We start from the raw sequence: 20,755 nt of genomic DNA on the forward strand, positions 1-20,755 counted from the left end.
TTAATAGAGTAGCACATGGTTGAGTCTATTTACTGACATGGTTCTGTGAATGTGTCCACCACCTTAACTTCATTTAGTAAACATCGCCAAGTCCTTTCAGTAAATACAAGCTTAAAACTTCTATTTGGCGAAGCTTTGGAAGATATTGATAAACAACTTGTCATCGATCGTGGCACATTTATTTTCACCATATTTTTAACTTTAAGAATTGAATTGGTCTTGTAGTCCTTAACAGTAAATCTTGAAAACGGGGCAAATGGCCAAGAAGATGCAGCATATCAGATTAACACTTTCCGGGATATTTAATACTATAAAGTTTAGTGTATTAGGAAATAGAAACAACAATATTTTCATTTGCCCAAACTTTTATGAGATCGTATAATTGTCTCAACCATGATCTTTGTCAGTAGGTCTGTATTTCTCCTGCCTCGAAACCTTTGATAACACTACACGCTTGATTTTATTGTCAATCTCTCTGATATCGTAGAGACCGAAACTTACTTCATATTAGAATATAAGCTGCTCTTACTTTACTATTCGACTTAATGTCGTAGATCAGTTCTAAGATCTTATAATGAAGGCCTGGGTCCTGTTTCACGAAATTGTAACTAAGATAAAATCCAAATTTTAGTAATTTGATTGGAAATTTAGATTGATTTTAGTGCTTAGCCAATCAAAATTGAAGTATCTACTAAAATTGGATTTTATCTTTAGTTAAAATTTCGAGAAACAGGGCCCAGGTTTCGGGAATACGGAACGAATTTACGTAGCTCAGCTAAAGAACTTTGATAAATTATTTATCTACTGCAAAATATTCGGGAACTACTAGTGGCTGTCCTTTCGAAAATAGGGGGGGGGGGGGTGGCCGGGTGGTTAGCACGTGTGTGCTGTAAGGCCTGTCATTGAGTCAACTGGCGTGGTTTCGAAACCCCGGTTGTACGTGACAAGGAGTAGGGTCGCCTCTCTCTCTCTCTCTCTCTCTCTATATATATATATATATATATATATATATATATATATATATATATATCTCCCTTTCGGAATATCTGATTGCATTTCTTCAAGATTTCAGATTGTTGCATGGGACCAGGATAAACGATTTCCACACAGAATGAACCATTATTTACGAGAACTATTTCATTTTTACTCTCTTTTGTAAACACTTGTGGAAAGTAGTGTATGTTTGATATCTCTGTATAGTTTGCGTTAGAGTGTTGGTATTTTACAACTTGGGGTTAGCGTTCAGAAGATAAATAATCGCTTCTTTCAAACTCGACATAATGCAACATTGTCGAATATTTTGCGCATGTGTTGAAATAGCATAAACGTTCGGGGTGAATCAATGATTGGGGATTTTCATTTGTTAATTAGTAATATAATTCAACATTAATCATGGTCGTCATCAGAAAACATTTATGTTGGGGGTTTTTTCCCCATAATTTTTAAACATGTTATTCAGATTTGTATCTGAATAGGGATTGGGGAACAGGCATAGCTTATTTTAAACCCCTCTTTATCGTTTGAACTGAAGATAAACAAAGCTTGCTCTTTGAATATTATTCTAAAGATAAAAATAAAAATCGGTTCACTTTGTTTGGATAGAACTTTTCATTCGTTTTATGTTCGGCCATGTAGTGGTTGACTGCTATGAAACATTTCACAACAAGATGAAAATTAACGTATTTCGGTGTGTTACACATACTTGTGTTTGAAGTAGGATTTTTGCAGTTGACACCGGATTTGAACGTTTGCTATACTTAAAGTTAGCCATTAAAAGTTTTCCTTCAGACTATCTTCAAAACATAACACAATTCATTATTGAATTTTTATACGCCAACATTTTCATCTGGGCGTATTATGTCATCGCCTCTGTCCATCTGAACGTCCGTTCACATTTGTACATTGGTTTGTGGACACTCTACTAGTCCGGTGGCTGAAGGGGGGGGGGGGAATCGCCACCTGAGCTGTGAATTTATGAGACCAAGTTTTTCTAGACCAGATTTTTGCGTAGATTCCGAATCTGGTTGGTGATCAGGCATTTGAGGGGGCGTTTTCGAGATATAGGGGGTCAAATGTCTACAATGGAGGGGGGGGGGGAGATGTCATTATGTTGACGTAATATATTAATAAAACATAAATTTCTAAGACTGCCCATCTTTAAAGTAGCTAAGTCTCTAACTCAATATCATCCAAAATCTTCAACATTGAAAACACGATTAATTTGTCAGCTTAAATCAACATTGATGTTGTGATCTTACCCGGAAAAGATGGGCTTCTGATATCCAATATTTAAGACAAAATAAACATTTTACCATTGGTACACAAATCGCGACCATAATGCGCTTCAGCCCCAGTTGTATCAAGAGACTCGAGGGACGAGGCTAGACACATTGCACCAAATCAAACGGCATATGTAGACTGGAATAACCAGACGCTAGAAATTTGCACTCGCTTGAGACTGCTGGCTTATTTCGCCGAACATAACTGATTTGAAATTGGAGTAAAAACGGAAACCATTGAATGTAAATCAGTTTATATACATTCATATTACAGTATTATATGCTTTGCGACCCACTTTTGTCAATTTCTAGGTCCCAAATGTTAGCGATTTAGCTCCTTTAAATAAGTGTTTATGATGCCCCTGGACAGCTATTTTGATTTGTGGGGAGGTGGGGTTGGGGTAGCAGGTGTGCGTGTATGGATGGGGGGGGGGGGGGTACAAATGGCGGGAAGTGAATTCACGTTGATGATTTTTTAGAGCTTGGTAAAAACATTACTTTTTAATTCCACTGCACATCTCTAAATATGTGTATACGATTACCATTGTATGGGGGAGGGTAAATGTATTTTGGGGGACAGAAACCACTTGGTTCAAAATTGACCTGAAAAGTGTTTTCTCGAGTGTTCGTTCAGTACCAATATCGTCATTCAAAATATTAAATTATAATGGTACTTTTCGAGAGATCTGGAAATGTAAATAAAAACACATGTTTAGATATTAGTTTATTTTTATAATATGTGCGGGATATTCTTATAATATGGGCGGGATAGATATCTTCTTGATGGCTGATCAACAGCCTGTGTATATCCTTTGGATATGCTTCAGATACCCATTCACATTGTAAATCTTCATTCCAGCCTTGTATCGCAGAGTCATCTTGTTCGATCATTAATTTTGCAACCTGTCTCCATATTGCTGCAACATAATTATTGCGTTTAATATGCAGCAAAAGACTACTCGGGCAAGATGGTAATAAAGAAAGAAAGTTTTGTTATTTTTCATCGCACTTAAAATTTCTCCAGAAGATCTTTCTTCTAGTGCCATCTACTGATGTAAGTCGGTTTTCGCCGTACAAGGTACATGTACAAACATTTTTTTCTAAACCAGCAATTACGTCATCAGAAGCATCATTTGTCTATCCCAGCTCTTTAAAAATTGTTAGAAAGTTGGGATTATCTTGAAAAAGAAAGACAGATAGTCATTACCACTGAAAGCATGTACCGTAGGCCGAGATATTCTCGACACTTTCAATACTAATCTTGATTGGATCAACAAATATCAAGATTAGTATTGAAAGTGTCGAGGATATCCTAGAACTGACAACAACCCACGGGGACACCAAAATATCTTACCTACTCCTCTTTGCATTGAAATTAATGGAGATGCTGAAACAAATTGTATTTTGCCTCCTTGCTCGGGCGAAATAGACATCCCAATCATTCTCTTCGCAAACGATGAACCAAATATACAAATTTTGATCGATAAAGAGACGAACAAAGGTAGAAAATATCGCGAAAGACGACTTACATCACTAGATGACGTTAGAAAAAAGATTTTCTGGGTGAAAAAATAACAGACCTTTCTTTATTACCACCTTGCCGTAAACGTGGTCTTTTGCTGCATGGCAGGAATGAAGATTTACAATGTGAATTGGTTTCTGAAGCATATCCAAAGGATATACGAGCTGTTGGCCAGCAACCAAGAAAATATTTATCTCGCCGATATGAACTTTTGATTTTGAATCTTCTGATGAAGACTAAGAATAAACTAATAACTAAACATATCTCTGAGTTACTGTGTTTTTGATTTACATTTCCAGATCTCTTGAAAAGTACCATTATTATTTAATATTTTGAACGAAAACGCTAATGAGATACCACTTTAAGCTCAATTGTTAACGAAATGATTTCTGTCCACAAAATTACATGTTGCCACCCGCCATCACCCGCCCGCCCCCCCCCCCCACGGTGGGCACTCACCCCGGCGTCCACCCCCATACAATAGGAATCTTATAAACATAAATAGAGATGTTTCATCAAGCTCTTAGAAAATCATCATTTAAATCAACGTGAACTCATTTTCCCCCAATTGTATCCCCACCCCACCCCTCCAGACGCGCACACCTGCTACCCCCACCCCACCTCGCAATAAATCAAAACAGTTGTCCAGGGGCATCATAAACACTTATTTATAGATGGGCAGTCCTAGAAATTTATGTTTTATTAATACATTATGTCAACATAATGACACCCCATTGTAGACAATTGACCCCCTATATCTCGAAAACGCCCCCTCAAACGCCTGATCACCACCCAGATTCAGAATCTACGCAAAAAACTGGTCTAGAAAAACTTGGTCTTATAAATTCACAGCTCGGGTGGCGATTCCCCCCCCCCCCTTCAGCCACCGGACTATACAATACAGGTCACAATTTGTATTCGATTTTGACAAAAACTGGAGATATAGGTTTATATGGATTATGGGCCATGATTGTATGGGCGGATTTAGTTAACATTTCAGCAATTATGTATACGGTAACAGCGCCATTTAGCCAATGGTTTTACTTTCTGAAAATCTCCCACTGGCACTTGGGAGATTTCCATGTTGAGACATGTTAGTGATGTTGACATGTTTCGTACACTCGGCTGTATACGGGGCCATCTTTGTATCTTGAAAGCTTAGTAAACCTTAATCATCTGTAAATCTACGACCACGAGAAACTCTTGTGCCCGAAAGTGCAATTGCGCCTTGTGTTCTTTCGGTAATCACAAATGTTGACAAAGAATGTCAGTTGGATAAACAGACTGATAATATTAATAAATGAAACATTTTAAAACTTTTTGGAAGTCATCTACGCCATTTATTTTTGCACACCCAAATGACCAGGTTGATCCCACTTAAAGTTTGTATCATTATTTCTTTATAATAGTCTTATACTTATCTTGTTTACTCGAAAATATAAATGCCATTACTTACCGTTTTGTCACGAAATGTTTTGATTTCTTACTGTTCACATCAGAAACTATGATTTTTGTTTTGACAGGCCGAAACATTGCTTTCTTTGTCAATAGCACACACCACATATTAAGACGTATTGTCTGAAATACTGTAAATAGAATTGGAATTTGTTAATGCTGCGTCTGAGTGATAAAAACTGTATTTTTAAATGAAAGCTTACTGGATATTTTTATTGGCTGTTTTTAATTAATGTTTTCTCAGTTATTTTAATATGTGGTATGAAGAGGAGAACCTGTATGTTTATATATGTCACTTTCTCTTGTCTTGGGTATGTTATAGTTAAGGAACAATGTCCAATTTGTTGTCAATTCTAGGCGTATTAAGGTATTTGGAAACAAAATAAAATCACAAACCCCAACAAAGAATGTGCATTCTTTGCCTGTGTTTGTTTTGTCCGGAATAATTCTTTCTGGAACACCTAGTTTCACCTATAATAAGACGAGTTCAAATATCTAAAACTTGTTTTTGACCCCGTGGCTTTTAGCTTCGAAATACATCTAATACAAAATGTACCACCTAACGTCGGCGTCTGAATTCAATGCTTAGCGTTCCATTTAGCTATGAGCTAATTCACAAACTAGGTTGTATTCCCCCTTTCAAGAATGTCTTGTACTACTTCTTATTTGGAGCATTCAAATAGCTAACCAACAGTACTAGTATTCATTAACACGCATAGAAATGACAACAGTTGGTGTGATATTTTAATATAATCATGATTGTAAACCATGTACTCTAATTTCAGCTTGCTGTAAGGAATGGCTAACAGGTACCAACTTCTTTGTGTACATCAGTCATTTTTTGTCGGCATGGGTGAGTTCGAATTGGGTGTTATCAATTATACCACACGACACTTTAAAAGCACTGTACAATAATATACTGTTAGTACTTACACTGGACGGCGTAGATTTTAAATTGAAATAGTCAAAGGACATTTAAAATTGAAATGCATGATCAAATTTGAAAATTGATGTATAGGGTCTACCGGTGACAATATTTGAGGAATACGATTTATAAGCTATTTTCCTCTCGTTCTTATGTTTAAAATATTACCCCGATCATTATAATATATATTATACACATAGTTCCATCCAATATATTATTCCAATTGTCTCACATTAACGTACTCACAAGTAATCCCCAGGTGGCATTCTTAGCGAACTGCATGAGCACATTAAAAACACAACGGCCATTTAAATGAGAGGAAATCATTCATTTTATTACCGACGTACCACAGCCTAAGTCACATAAGTACTTCAAAACATTAATCTCTTTGCTCAACCTACCCATTTCAGTTGGCGGTTTAACTTTCCAACCGTGTGGAACAAATATTCCAATAAACCCCAAACCATCTTAACGCAATATAAATTCACAATTTAACAAAATACTTGTTTGTTTAAATTTGAATACCCTGGTTACAGGGGGAACTTTTTTGCTTCAAGTCAGAAATCATGTAGTTGTGCGTTTTAGTAGGAGTTTGTGTAATTAATGTTTAGTTTCAAATCATTATTGACAAATTGTTAAAATTCGTTGAGAATCATCAATAACTATTGGGTTCCTATTGTCGCGCAGTTTAAGATGGTCTGTCTAGATTAAAGATACATAATGGGAGATTAGTAAAGAGCTGGTAGTTCTCACTATAATAGTTAGAAACTAGATAATGTAAAGGCAATTTGCTGAAAATTTCAGTCAAATTGATCTACTCTGAACCGAGATTTTAGCGATTTAATTTTCGGCCTAGCCTCGATCATCTTTACTAAAGTCAGTACGATAAAAAACATAGTCTCGATTATCCATTTCATGATTAAATCATGAATGAAAGTCGAGCAGAAAATCGGAACCTAATCCAATAAATACCACAGGCTAGCGATGCCACCGAGAGTTAATTATGGTCTGGATAAGTTAATTAATAATTTAGATAACATTTCAGGCCTATAGAAAGACCTGCATTAAGCAGATTTAGCTCTTGCATAATGTATGTTTAAATAATGAGTTTACAACTGTTTTCTTTCCAGAATAGTGCTGAGTAATTAATTAGTCTGTTAATTACTCGCCCCCCCTTGTCAGTGATGCAGGACGTAGTGCCTGGCAAGGAAGGACAGCTGTCTAGTCTTTGGGATGAGACAAAAAAAGTTCCCTCATAGCACACTGTATGGCGTATGTCCGTCTTCATTAGACCAGTTCGGAGCAAAACAGTAGGACGTTAAACCCCATTTCATTTCATTTCTGTTAACTGCTCAACACCGCTCGGGAAAATAAACAGTTGTAAACCTGCCACTCATTATCTTATCCAGACAGGACATTTTAAACTCCGCGGCAGTAAGAACCCAATAGTTTTTGATGATTCTCATCGAATTGGAACAATTTGCCAACAATGGTTTGAAACAAAACAATATTAAATACATACAGAAACTACTGCTAAACAGCACAACTACATCATACAACTGAGTAAATCTATTATGAAATTGGATAAAGATTTTTTTAAAGCCAAATTAAACATAATGCACAACATTTCTTATTCTATATTAAGTGTCAGGGTATGCTTGGCGTTGAGTTTGGTATAGTTGTGCAAACTCGGTCACATTTTCAAGTTGATTTTAAGGAATAAATAAAAACTGAATTCATTCATAGGCTAGAAAACGATACCCTTTTCCAACAGCTGAATGCCAGAATCAGCCCATCACATTATTGCAGAAAACGTGGACATATTCTGAAACCGCCCTATTTCTGGACTTACTAGTTGGTGATTTTAGTAATTTATATGAACTTGTAACAGTAACGAACCATCTAACCATATTACCTCGCAGTATTTTCGTACTTTTGGACTACGGAACCTTTTGTCCATATAACTCCCCTTTTCATAAAAATAGCTTTTATTTCCAGATAAACATAAATGGATTATCAAACAAATTTGCTTTTAATAATCATTAATCCCATTATTAATACTGTGCCGTCCAGCGTAGACTATACACCATTCTGCTTATACTAATAAAATACCGAATAAACATTTAACACACACTTATGTATACATCACAGTTTTCTTTTGTTTTTTGTTGCACTAATCAATCTTTAATTTGGATTTTTTTTGTGTGTGAATGCATGTGCTTATCTTCATTTGATTTTGCAATTTAACCCAACAAGCTTGAGTTAACTATACTATATTCTTGGAAAGTTCAATTTTGTAGTTAGTGGTTTAGATCTGTGGTCAATCTGAGGTGATGGTTTATCTAATACCAGTAATTATTGCTGAGAACTTGTCGCCATCTATGGATGTTTCAGATCATTAAATATGTTAATAAGTTGCGTTTCTAAGTTTCCAGTTTTAGGAGTTAGATTTCTAATGTAGTTTTGTGAGATTTTAATTCGTATGTTTTAATGTAGTTTTGTGAGATTATATACTTCTAATATGTAGTGTTATATTGTGTTTTTCAATGGTTAAATGTAGTTTTATGATGTTGTTATTTGAATGTTTAAATGTAGATTGGCGAGATTGTATTTCTAATGTTTTAAGGTAGTTTTATCAGATTGTCTTTCGAGTATGAATACGATAGTGCGTTTATGTTGAATTATGTTTTTTTTTATGTCGTGTTTTTAAATTGAACATTCAACAATGGAAATAAATATGACTAGCGTCGTATATACATGTATATGTTCATTTGCTTGATTAATAGTTGTCAAGATTTTAAAAGACTTTATATGTAGATGTTGATGCCCCTCTTATAAATCTAGTCGGTTGTTTCAATAAATCCCCCTGATGAAGTAACGATTATAATTATAATGATTTGGGTTGCTGGTTCTTAAACTGAAATTATTTTCGTTTCTATATAAATTTGAATGTTTCGAAAACAATGAAAGGAGAGCTATTTATAATTAGTATCTGGATGTTTTCTTACATCTTTATTTCAGGGAGATCGTATGTGGGCATTCGGTGTGGGATTGTTCCTGATAGAAATAGCCTCCAAATCCCTGCAATTGACAGCTATATATGGTCTGTGTTCTGCTTTCACCTACCTATTTTTCGGCGCCTTAGTTGGGGATTGGGTTGATAAAACAGCCAGGTTGAAAGGTATATTATACTTAGCTATTTAAATTCAATTCTACGGGCATGTTTCTTGACAGTCTATATTTAATGATGCATTATGTAAGCTTTAGGCAAAGAGCTGGCCGATCTTGCTATAATGAATATATTGAATTTTTTTTATTGAAATTACTATATTTTGAGCGAATCCATGAGTGTTTGAAGAAGTAGCTTAAATTATTTATTATCGTAGCATCGGTACTTGATAATCGAGACTTATTTATTTGATTGTTAATTTTTTAAATCTTGCTGGTGTTCTAATCCATTCTAATCCCAGTCACCCAATGTTCTAGAGAGTTGATTATAGGCTTGTCATTATCCAATAAATGTCTAAATAATAGTTTATATAACGTTTGGAGCCAACATATGTAACTGCAATATGCATATTAGCTCTTACATAATGCATCTTTGATATTATGAACTTATATTCATGATCTTGAGGGACCCGATCGAAGTCGTAAATTTACTTTGAAGGTAATACAGGATGTACTCGTCTCGTACGTTTTTATAGAGATATTCTTTAGTACATAATTTTATTTTAAGGTTGTGGGAACGATACAGGACATAGTTCTCAATGGCATGTTTTATAGCTTGATGGTATTGTACTTTGACCAAGGAGGGGCTCTATCGACATTCAGATCGTTTCGATCTCAGAATGCGGAATTAAAGAATAAAAAAATCCTGCTCTGTGGGATTTATTGGCAATGATTTTAGATCTAGCACGGGCGAACTTGTTGTTTTATTCGAGGGCCTGATAAACACCCGACTAGGTTTTTGGAAGCGCATAGAACTATATTGGATATAGCACATATCTCCCATTCATTATGCATACAGTATTTCCCTTTTTTAGAATGGGAATGTAATGTCAAACCGTATTCTTTTTAATTTAATTCAACGTATTATAACCACGTAAAAAAAAGCTGTTTTGTTACTTTTTTACAGCTGCTCAGATATCGTTGGCATTACAGAATATATTTGTAATATGTTGTGCTGCTGTGGTTTATGTACATCTGTGGTTCATGGTTTATATCAAGAGCCAGTGGAATGGTTGGATGTTAATCTTGAGCTATGCGGTCATCATTATTCTGGCTATATTAGGTAACATGGCCAGTATGGCTAGAACTATTGCTGTAGAAAAAGATTGGATTGTGGAAATCTGTGGTAGAGATAAAGATATGCTAGCACGTGAGCAATTAAATTTTTTTTTTATTTAAATCCACTCCATTCGGGGATGGTGAGTGAATTGAACCCAATTCCTTGTTTTTGTTTGTATTAACATGACTTGTATGTCACATAATCACCATCTTATTTATCTGTTCATTTTTTATTCGATGCGTAACAAACCAAAAAGAGTCAATCTGTCGAGCTACACTGTGTGTCATTCATCTGAAAGACAAAAAAACAGCGAGCGTTTGACGGCCGTTGGGCGGTTGACGAAACAGACAAAAATCTATTTGTCAATGACAGCCCGATTTGTTGACGATCCGTCTGACAAAACACCCAACGGCGTTGTGGTGATAATATACTCTTAAAAAAGTGGGGGATATTCAGAAACAATACAAAACTGCGGAAATGCACTGCTGTCTTAGAGGTAACCAGTGTATGTTAATAACAGGCCAATTGCCTACACATTGAACATAAACAGTTCATATGGGTGGCTTATCTGACGGCCCCATTTCACTCGCAAAGAGATACACCGTCAAAAATGAAAATGGACGTTTTTGATTTTTGTTTTAATAATCAGTAATTGCTCCACCAATCCTCAGACATTCAGTAATTCGTCGTGGCATGCTCCTAATCAACCGTCCAATCAGGATTGGGGCAATCAGGATTTGGCCCACTCTTTTTGCAGTGCCACGGCCAATTCTTGTAGTATTGTCGGTTGACGTTGGCGTCGACGAACACGTCTCCCGATCAAATTAAACGTAACACACTAAAGCAAAGATACGCTGAACAGTAAATCTTATGCAAGAACCGATAGGAAAGCAAAAATGGATAGGATAAACCAGCACGCGGCAGTTCTCATCAACCCTTCCTTGAAGTGTCAAAACCAGGAAAATTCTTGAAGCCATTCACATCAGAAGAAACCAGCCTAAACTCAACCGGGACACTGGAGTATATCTACCACACGCATATGACTCATTAATCTTAGGAAACGTTAACTAAATCGTGCTCCGTGTAAAAGTGTCAATGTGCGAGACTTACTGTGATCATAAGAGTGGAATGTGTTAACTTTATGTCTCTTCACTATTCCTTGTGAACATAACAACTCTTGAGGAAAAGGGAATAAGACTTTTTTTAGGTCTATAATATAATATATTGGTTTGTGCTTGTTACGTGTTCAAGTCCCAAACGCCACCCTTGAGCTGTCACTCATATGGAACAACCTTACCGGTACTGTTGCAGTTGTGTTTTATTTGTGTTTTAATGTTTTAACTTTTGGATAACCTTTTAACAGAGTCATATATGTTTATTTCCCTTTATTATGGTTTTAAACTCTGCATAAGTTAGACCACTAGAAGGAAAGCTGTCTAGTCGTTCGGATGGGACGAAAAACCGAGGTCCCGTGTACACATTGGTGTACACGTAAAAGATCCCTTGGCAGTTGGAATTCGATATAAGAGTAGGCCGTAGTGCCGCTGTCCGGGCAAAATTTCCCTCATAGCACACTGTATGGCGTATGCCCGTCTTCATTAGCCCAGGTTAGGAGCAGAACAGTAGGACGTTAAACTCCATTTCATTTCATTTCGTTTTATTTTGTTATAATATTTGTGATTGGTTATATCTTGTTGTCTAATGGAGAGGGTCATTAATGGTATCAACAATAACATGGTTTCTCATTCATAGTTTTTTTTAAATAATTTAATCTTTACTTTTAAATGTTGTAATCTTTATTTGCAATATGGAAACTAAGGGTTTAATTATGATAGTTGTTGTTTTAGCATGATTTGTACATTCCACCCCACCCCCCTTTAAGGGTTACTCATTGATTATTAATAGTTTACTAGGTATGACTTTGAATGGCTTCGGCCTTATTTTGTTAATTAGTTGATTGTATCATTGCTTGATAACGGTGAGAGTAACCTCATTGAAACGTTGCAGTTAATAAACCTAATGAATGTCATTCATAAAGCTGTCTGTTATTACCTTCTTTGAAGTGTAAAAATTTGACAATGACCCCCCCCCCCCCCCCTACGCAAACATGTGCAGCTCAGTGCTTCTGTTGGGGCGATAAGTTCTTTATCTGTGAACATACATATGACTATTTATCATATCACAACCTGCATAGGTATTTGCATTTCAATATCCCCTACTTTTTTTGAAAAGTATATGTTGGCTTGTTTGACACATAGAACATAAAGTCGACCATTAAAGGCAGTTTGTAAGACTGGAAATTGTTATTTGCTGATATTATTTTCTTTGTGTGAGCTTTTAACCCAAAACGTTCTGACAAAGAAAGGCATCTTTTGGGATGAATCAAACGAAACGCCGCGAGTATGCAGAATACTAAACATTTCTCTATGTAACCGTTTTCTTTATTATTCAGAAATGACGTCAACTTTAAGAAGAATTGATCTTGCAACCAAAATCCTGGCTCCAATAGCTACAGGACAGATAATGACGTATGTTGGGTTAGAGTTTGGTGCGGTCTTTATTGGAGGCTGGAATTTGGTGACAGTCTTTATTGAATATTACCTGATATGGAAAGTGTATCAGACAGTTCCGGCACTCAGAAAGAAGAAAGATCTTTCTAAACATGATGACAGTAAGTAAAAAGTTATTATGTTATATGTAACACCTAAAAGGGTATACTTCAGACAAAAATCAAGCCCACTTGATTCAGCAAAATCAAGTACGAGAGCAAGTGTACTCCTCACATGAGGGGAATTCCACAACCGAAAGTTACCAGGTGTTCATAAAAGGGTAAGCATTCCCTGCGTTTAACACAACATTTGTCACTGTCGCCTGTCGTGATAAGTGAAAAGCCGAGTATGATAATACAGATAGGTCAAATATATCTGTATTGGAATAAGGGAAATGGAATTAATTCAAGTCTCCTACCTTGGATCTGAATTAGTCTTATAGTAGTAGTTGGTATCTATCATTCTTAAAATGAGGATGTTATTAGCAGCTCGTATCCTCGACTCTCTGACTCCAGTAATTGCTATCTATCTAGCATTCAAAATTGAGTATACAAGCTCTCATTGCCTTGATTTCTCCAGGTTCCAATACCCATCAAACTGTTACAGGATATTGGTCAACAAATTCAGTTCATAATGAATATATATAACATGACGCATAGGTCCTGCTGGGTAATTAACCACCCCCTAACAGGGACTTAAAGCGGAAATTGCAAATTTTCTAAGAAAGTCAAAACGTAATTATTTCTATGTCTTTTGCTCAAAAGGTTGTCAACTCACAATTATACGATCATGGGTGTCATTCTCACACTTAAGATTCATTTAGACAGGAAATAATAACACAACTACCTCCCTTGTTTTCTATTCTCCACCATGGAGTGGCGATATTCAAACGTTTAAAAAAGAAGAGGAAAATGATATTTTTGCCAATTTCTCAGCTGGGAATAGTGAATTATAGGATTAATAGGATTATTCTTTAACAAGGTAGGACTGTTTATGGATACCATCTATTTTCAGGCTTTATTTTAATAAATTTTAAAAATATAACTTAAAAATTTGCAATTTCCGCTTTAAGGTATTTAGATATTTTCTTCAGGGGAAACTGTGGTAGAAGAGGTGGAGCTGAAGGAAGAAACATTAGCAACTACTGATGTTGATGTTAATGCTAAAGAAATAAGTTCTGAAGACAATAGGACCGATGGTATACCGGAAGAATCATCTGCTGAAATACAAGTTACAGCAGAGGAAGCAGCTGTAGAAGAAACAAAACATGGAAAAGATATTGATTTCGACGACGAGAAGAAGGATAAAGAGAAAGATTGCAGTGATGATAGCAAAACAGGCAAAGGAAAGGTCGTGAGTAAAGAATCTAAAGATGGAGGTTGTAAATTTGGAAAGGGTTTTATAACCTTGTATAGAGGATGGAGAACCTACCTTCACTATGGCGTGTGTAATGCTGGCCTTGGTTTAGCCTGCCTGTATATGACAGTTCTTGGGTTTGACAACATTACTGTTGGTAAGTATAATGTGCTAGCCCTTTGAGATTTTTCTGTTATTATTGCAGAGGGCTTTATAATTTCTACACGAGTATGCTGATAAAAATAAAATACTAGATAACTTCATAAAATCCCCAAATATATGCCATGGATCATAAGTGAAGTCTGACTGCCTACCTGTAAATGTACCAAAAGAAATATCTTACTTTGCATGTCCTAATATACAGCATCTTCTTAGCTGTGAGAATGAACCATGCAGTCTTTTACTGAAAACTTTCTAATGTTCATGCTCTCTTTTACATTTCAGGTTATGCTTACTCACAGAACATCTCTGAATCAATCCTTGGGTTTCTGATGGGTGGGGCAGCAATCGTCGGTATCGTAGGGACGTTTGCTTATCCTTTTATTAGACGAAGGATAGGCCTTGAGAGAACAGGATTGTTCGCACTAACAGCACAGATTACATGCCTCATCCCTTGTGTTGTGTCCGTCTTTATGCCTGGAAGTCCCTTTGATATTTTGCACAGAAGCAAAGAACCGATCCTTATAGAGACAAATTGTTCTGTATCTGCAGAAAGTGCTTATAATGCAACAAACCAGCTTAATGTGACATTAATAAATGTGACAGTTGTTACAGATAATGTCACAAACTCTTGTATTGATGAATCAGACAGTTCTTTCTCCTATATATCTATAGCCTTATTGATGACTGGCATCATTACAGCTAGATTTGGTAAGTATCACAAAAAATTCATAACCTGTAATATAAAGATCTTTACTAAACCAAACTCAAAGGGAAATGGTCACGAAAAAGAAAACACACATTGTTTCAATAATTAAAAGGGGCACTGAAGGATTGATCATGTGATTGCAAGATACTAGGTTACATGCATGAATGTGCTAGGTGTAACGTGTACTGTGTATTACAATGTATGTAATAATTATATTTGGCTTAGAGCAGGTACACATCAGTATGGGGTGTACAGAAAGAGATGACGTAAAACAAATTATTTTATTCTAAACAGACCCATTTGTTTATAAAGACGACAACAGTAGTATGTGTATGCACAAACTGACCCTTGATGTCCAACTTATCTTTTCATTATCTTTATTATAGGGCTATGGACAGCAGATTTAACAATAACTCAGTTGTTTCTAGAGAATGTTGAAGAACAGGAACGAGGTATAGTAAATGGTGTTCAACAATCTTTAAACAGATTAATGGATTTATTCAAATTTGCCATGGTTGTTGCAGCTCCAGAGCCCCAGTTATTTGGATTTCTGGTATTTATTTCATTTGGATCCGTATGCCTTGGTGCAGTTCTTTATGCCACTTATTCTCGCAAAGCTAGGGGACATTTGTTTCATTTTGAAAAAGTAATAAAATGTGTAAATAACAATGAACAATATGTGACATCTGTTGCTGCATAATTTGACTTTAGGTTGACTAGGATAATATTTATAGGTGACAGTTTACACCAGGTGCAGACACACAATGTAAGTGATTTATTGAATACTTTTACGTTTTATTCTGATATGTCAAATGGTTTGACCAATGCACCAACTGCCTTTCACTGATTTATATAATAATTTGAAGGGCTTCACCACAGCACCATTAGGGCAAATGTTAATACTGTTCAGACCAGCATTTTGTAAAAATATTTTAAGTGTGCTTGGCATAACCAGGGTCCATAATTAATATATTATTACCAAGGTTCAGATTTTTATTGGGAGGGTGTTGAGGGCTTGACATCAGTCTGTTTTTATTAGGGGGGTTGGATGGGCGAATAGTTAGTGCGTGCACGCTGTATCATAAGGTCTGTCATTGAGTCAACTGGTGTGGCAAGGTGTAGGGTCGCCTGTCCAACCTCCGGGTCCTTCGGTTTCCTCCCACTGCTAAAGACCCCTAAGCGCATGCAAATTATTGAAATAAAATTGAGCCATATGTTGGTCCCGAAATCTCTCTTTTATTAGAAACCTTCAAAATTTTAATATAGCCTACCGATCACTTGGTAATAATGTTATTTTCATGTACCAAGCAGCTCTGTTTAGGTGGGAAATTTATTACTGGTATACACTATACAAATGATTTTAGTGGATTGTTATGTAAAAATTACAAGTCATTGTTGTGTTGTATCTGTTGTAAACTGATAAATGGCCAATTTTCCATTAAAGAGCTGGCAGTTCTCACTATAATAGTTAAAAACTAGATAATGTAAAGGGAATTTGCTGAAAATTTCAGCCAAATTGTTCCACTCTGATCCGAGATTTTAGCGATTGAATTTTCGGCCTAGCCTTGATCATCATTACTAAAGTCGGTACGATAAAAAACATAGTCTTGATTACCTATTTCATGATTAAATCGGATCCTAATCCAATAAATATCACTGGCTAGCGTTGACATCGAGAGTTGATTATGGTCTGGATAAGTTAATTAATGTCTAATTAATAAGTTAGATAACATTTCAGGCCCCCCAAAAGACCTGCAATATATGTTTAATTAAACAATTTTCACGTATGAAGGCAAACACTGGCGAACAGGGACATATTTAAAATATCATTAAGTTTATACATGTACATGTAACATGTATTAATACCTTAAAGATACATTATGGGAGATTGGATAAAGAGCTGGCAGTTATCACTATACTAGTTAAAAATCAGGGAATGTAAAGGGAATTTGCTGAAAATTTCAGTCAAACTGATCCATTCTGAACCGAGAATTTAGCGATTGAATTTTGGGCCTTGCCTCATCATCATTAATTAATAATTTAGATAACATTTCAGGCCTAAAGAAAGACCTACAATTGGCATATTTAGCTCTTGCATAATGTATGTTTAATATACTTGTTTTTGATATAGGTCATTTCGGGACTAACATATGGTACAATTTTATTTCTTTGTAATATCTGCATAATATTATTTGTGCAAGAGAGAGAGATAAATCGATTTTCATAATGTCCACCGAACACAAACTAGGTCATTTCGGAGTAACATATTGTTATCATTATTATTACCTATGGTATGTTGTATTTATATTTTTGTACAATGCTCATATTACATATAAAAGAAATTGGCCAAATTATTATATACCATCTAATTAATATCATAAGTTGAGATATGTATATAATTATATGTTGTAATGGATGTGCTACATAGGGAGGGTTTGCTTAATATTTTTACAACACCTGATGCCACTTTTATATTTACATGAATTTCATCTTGTATATAAATACACAGGTCAAAACCCTAATTGTTCAAAATTTATACCTCAAAACAAATATGAGTAAATTATTGTTTTTAGTTTTACATTTCAAATTGACTCGGTTACTATAGCAGCATTAACACAAGATTTTGTATGTAGAAAGTAAGATCTAAGCAACACCAATGGGTTCCTGTAACTAAGGACAAGACTAATCTAAGCTATTCATTTGAGAATAGAAAATAATGAAAAAATAATGATAAGAATAATAATTTATGTAAATTTATGTAAATAATATATTTTAATTTGTATTTGTCATTATTAGTGCACATTATACTTTAATAATCACACTGTTTGTTGTTATTTGCATAAATGTTTACTTTACCATCTGAGAATAGGAGAAAAAAAAATTATTGCTGTAAATTGATTTTATAATTAAATTTTAATTTCCATTGTTGGTTATATTTTTTATAATAATAATACCATGTTAATTGAATTATATATACAAATGATTGTAAAAATAATAACAGATGATTGTAAAAACGAATTTAATGATTGTAAATTGTGTAAATATTTTAGTAAAAATTAATTTGTAATAATAGAGGAAATTGTATTTTGGGAAATAAAAACACACACACTGACCAAATAGTTACAAATAAGATTTGGGTGATAGATTTAAATTGACAATGAAAGCGAGAAAATCAACTTGTTATAAATATAAATGCACTGTAAGAAAGATATCTCCTGAACAAACTTTGCTTGCATCAAGTTCATGGACTAAGTGTCAATAGTTTGAATACTATAATAGAGCAGGAGCCCAGGGGGTCAACCTAGCTGAAAATTGTACCAATTTTCGCATATATGGTCTCAAAGCATGCATATCTGGTATCATCAAAATGTAAGTCTGCCGGGTATCTGGTGGTGGGTGTGGCTGTGAGGGCTTCGATACTGGGTATGGATTCTTGAGCTAGATTAGCTCAAACGTGTACCACATGAAAATGGTACGGCAGTGTACCGTACATCTTCAAGTATTACAAAAACACTCTGATAGACATTTCTAGTGGTGGGGTACCCCCGACAGAGTTATGTAATTGCCAGACCACAGCTAAGCTAGATTAGCTGAAATCTGTACCACTTAAAACTGCCTGGAAGTTGTTCAGCACCACCACAGGAATCAAGAATGATCACTGCCAGACAATTTGTACGGTGGGTTACCCAGACAGACACGCCGAAAATACCAAGCCCCCCCCCCACCCCAAACTAGACTAGATTAGCTGAAGTCCGTACCACCTAAAAGTGCTTGGAAGTTGTTCAGCACCACCACAGGGATCATGAATTACCACTGCCAGACAGATATTGCGGTGGGGTATCCCTGAAATAAACGCCCAAAATTCCCCGCCCCGCAACTAGGCTAGATTAGCTGAAATATGTACCACTTATAACTGCTTTGGTGCTGTTCCGCACCACCAAAGAAATCATGAATGATCACTGCCAAACAGATTGTACGGTGGGTTACCCCCAACAGACACGCCAAAAATGAAACGTCTCGCAATTAGGCTAGAGTGACTGGAAATTGTTCAGCACCCCAGGGATCACACTGCCCATTGCTAGAGAGTTTGTTTGACGGGGTTCTCCCAAGAGACACGACAGCCAAGCGCCCCCTCCCAAAAATTTGGCTTTATCAGCTGGGTTAGACTTATTGAGAATTCTGAGTATTACATATTTTCATGAGTATGTAATATCTATTAAAGATTAAGTAATCCTATGAAGAATAATAAGTGGTTGTTCAACTCAGTGACCACTGACATACGAACCATAAAGTCCAGTTGCCAAACCCCATTTTAAGCCTTGACATGGAAATATAGCCCACCTAATGTTTATTGGTGGTTTATATATCTTCTATATGTGCAGATTCAGAATTGGGGAAATTTATATATTCAAGATGGCCGACATGAGGCGGTTTCTGGTTGTTTAGTTGGGTAAAATATGTGGCAGCTGCTCTCGGACCTCGGTTTGAATATGTTTCTAGAAGAATTCGACCCGCTGAATCCAATGAGCTAGGGTATTCCTCCTGAAAGTGATGGCTAATTCCGCTAGAGGGCCAAATTCAAAATGGAGGCTCATTTTAGAGGGAAACTAATAAAGTTCACTAAAAAGATGTGCAATATATTGAAATGTAGGTTTTGAGTGGATATGTCTTTAATATGTGTAGATTCAGAATCTGGGTAATGCCACCCTGGCACCCTTCGGAAAATTTAAATATTCAAGATGGCCGACAAGAGACATTTTCTGGTTATTTACTTTAATTTAGTTGGGTAAAAGCCGTGACAGATTCTCTCGGAACTCGGTATGAAGCTGGTTTCCATCGTAATTTGACCCGATGCATCCAATGAATTTTGCTATTCCTCCTAAAAGTGATGGCTAATTCCGCTAGGGGGCCACATTCAAAATGGAGGCTTATTTTGGAGGGAAACCCATTATATAGTCCTCTAACAAAAGTGTGCAGTATATTAAAATATAGGTTTTCAGTGTCAGTTACTTCAGATATAAACATAAAAACCTATTCCGACCAAAAGGTATTCCAGGTTGAGGTCATAATCAAAATGGCGGCCAATTTTGGCGAGACATAACGAAAGTTATAGTTTAAAGGAGCTAAGTCGCTAAAATTTAGGACCTAGAAATTGACACAAATGGGTCGCAACGCATACAATAATGTAATATGAATGTATATAAATTGATTTACATTCAATCGTTTCTGTTTTTACTGTAATTTCTAATCAGTTAGGTTCGGCGAAATACGCCAGTATTCTCAATCGAATTTCAATCTCTAGCTTCTGGTTTTTCCAGTCTACGCCGATAGTATTTATTGGGTATGCTCTCCAGATAAGAATATAGCGTTACCGTTTGACATGACTTGTGGAATATGCCTAGCCTCGTTTTACGTGTCCCTTATTACAAATAGCGCTGAAACGCATTATGGTACACGATTCGTGTACCAATTGTAAAATGTTTATTTTGTCTTAGATATTGGATATCAGAAGG

The 20,755-nt window shown here is 35.8% G+C and overlaps 1 protein-coding gene across 2 annotated transcripts in view; it reads left to right on the forward strand.

Annotated features, from left to right (window-relative positions):
- Positions 1–18,359, forward strand: part of LOC126831462 (solute carrier family 40 member 1) — a 28,058-nt gene extending 9,699 nt beyond the window's left edge. For both annotated transcript variants that reach the window (XM_050561967.2, XM_050561966.2), the window contains exons 2-8: positions 6,042–6,109; positions 9,203–9,362; positions 10,317–10,559; positions 12,922–13,140; positions 14,112–14,531; positions 14,819–15,244; positions 15,629–18,359. In XM_050561967.2, coding sequence (XP_050417924.1) covers positions 6,042–6,109; positions 9,203–9,362; positions 10,317–10,559; positions 12,922–13,140; positions 14,112–14,531; positions 14,819–15,244; positions 15,629–15,942 — 1,850 coding nt within the window. In that variant the 3' untranslated portion in view covers positions 15,943–18,359. The remainder of the gene's footprint in view (positions 1–6,041; positions 6,110–9,202; positions 9,363–10,316; positions 10,560–12,921; positions 13,141–14,111; positions 14,532–14,818; positions 15,245–15,628) is intronic.
- Positions 18,360–20,755: the final 2,396 nt, after the last annotated feature.

The sequence above is a fragment of the Patella vulgata genome, chromosome 9, assembly GCF_932274485.2.
Source record: "Patella vulgata chromosome 9, xgPatVulg1.2, whole genome shotgun sequence".
Classification (NCBI taxonomy): Eukaryota; Metazoa; Mollusca; class Gastropoda; family Patellidae; genus Patella; species Patella vulgata.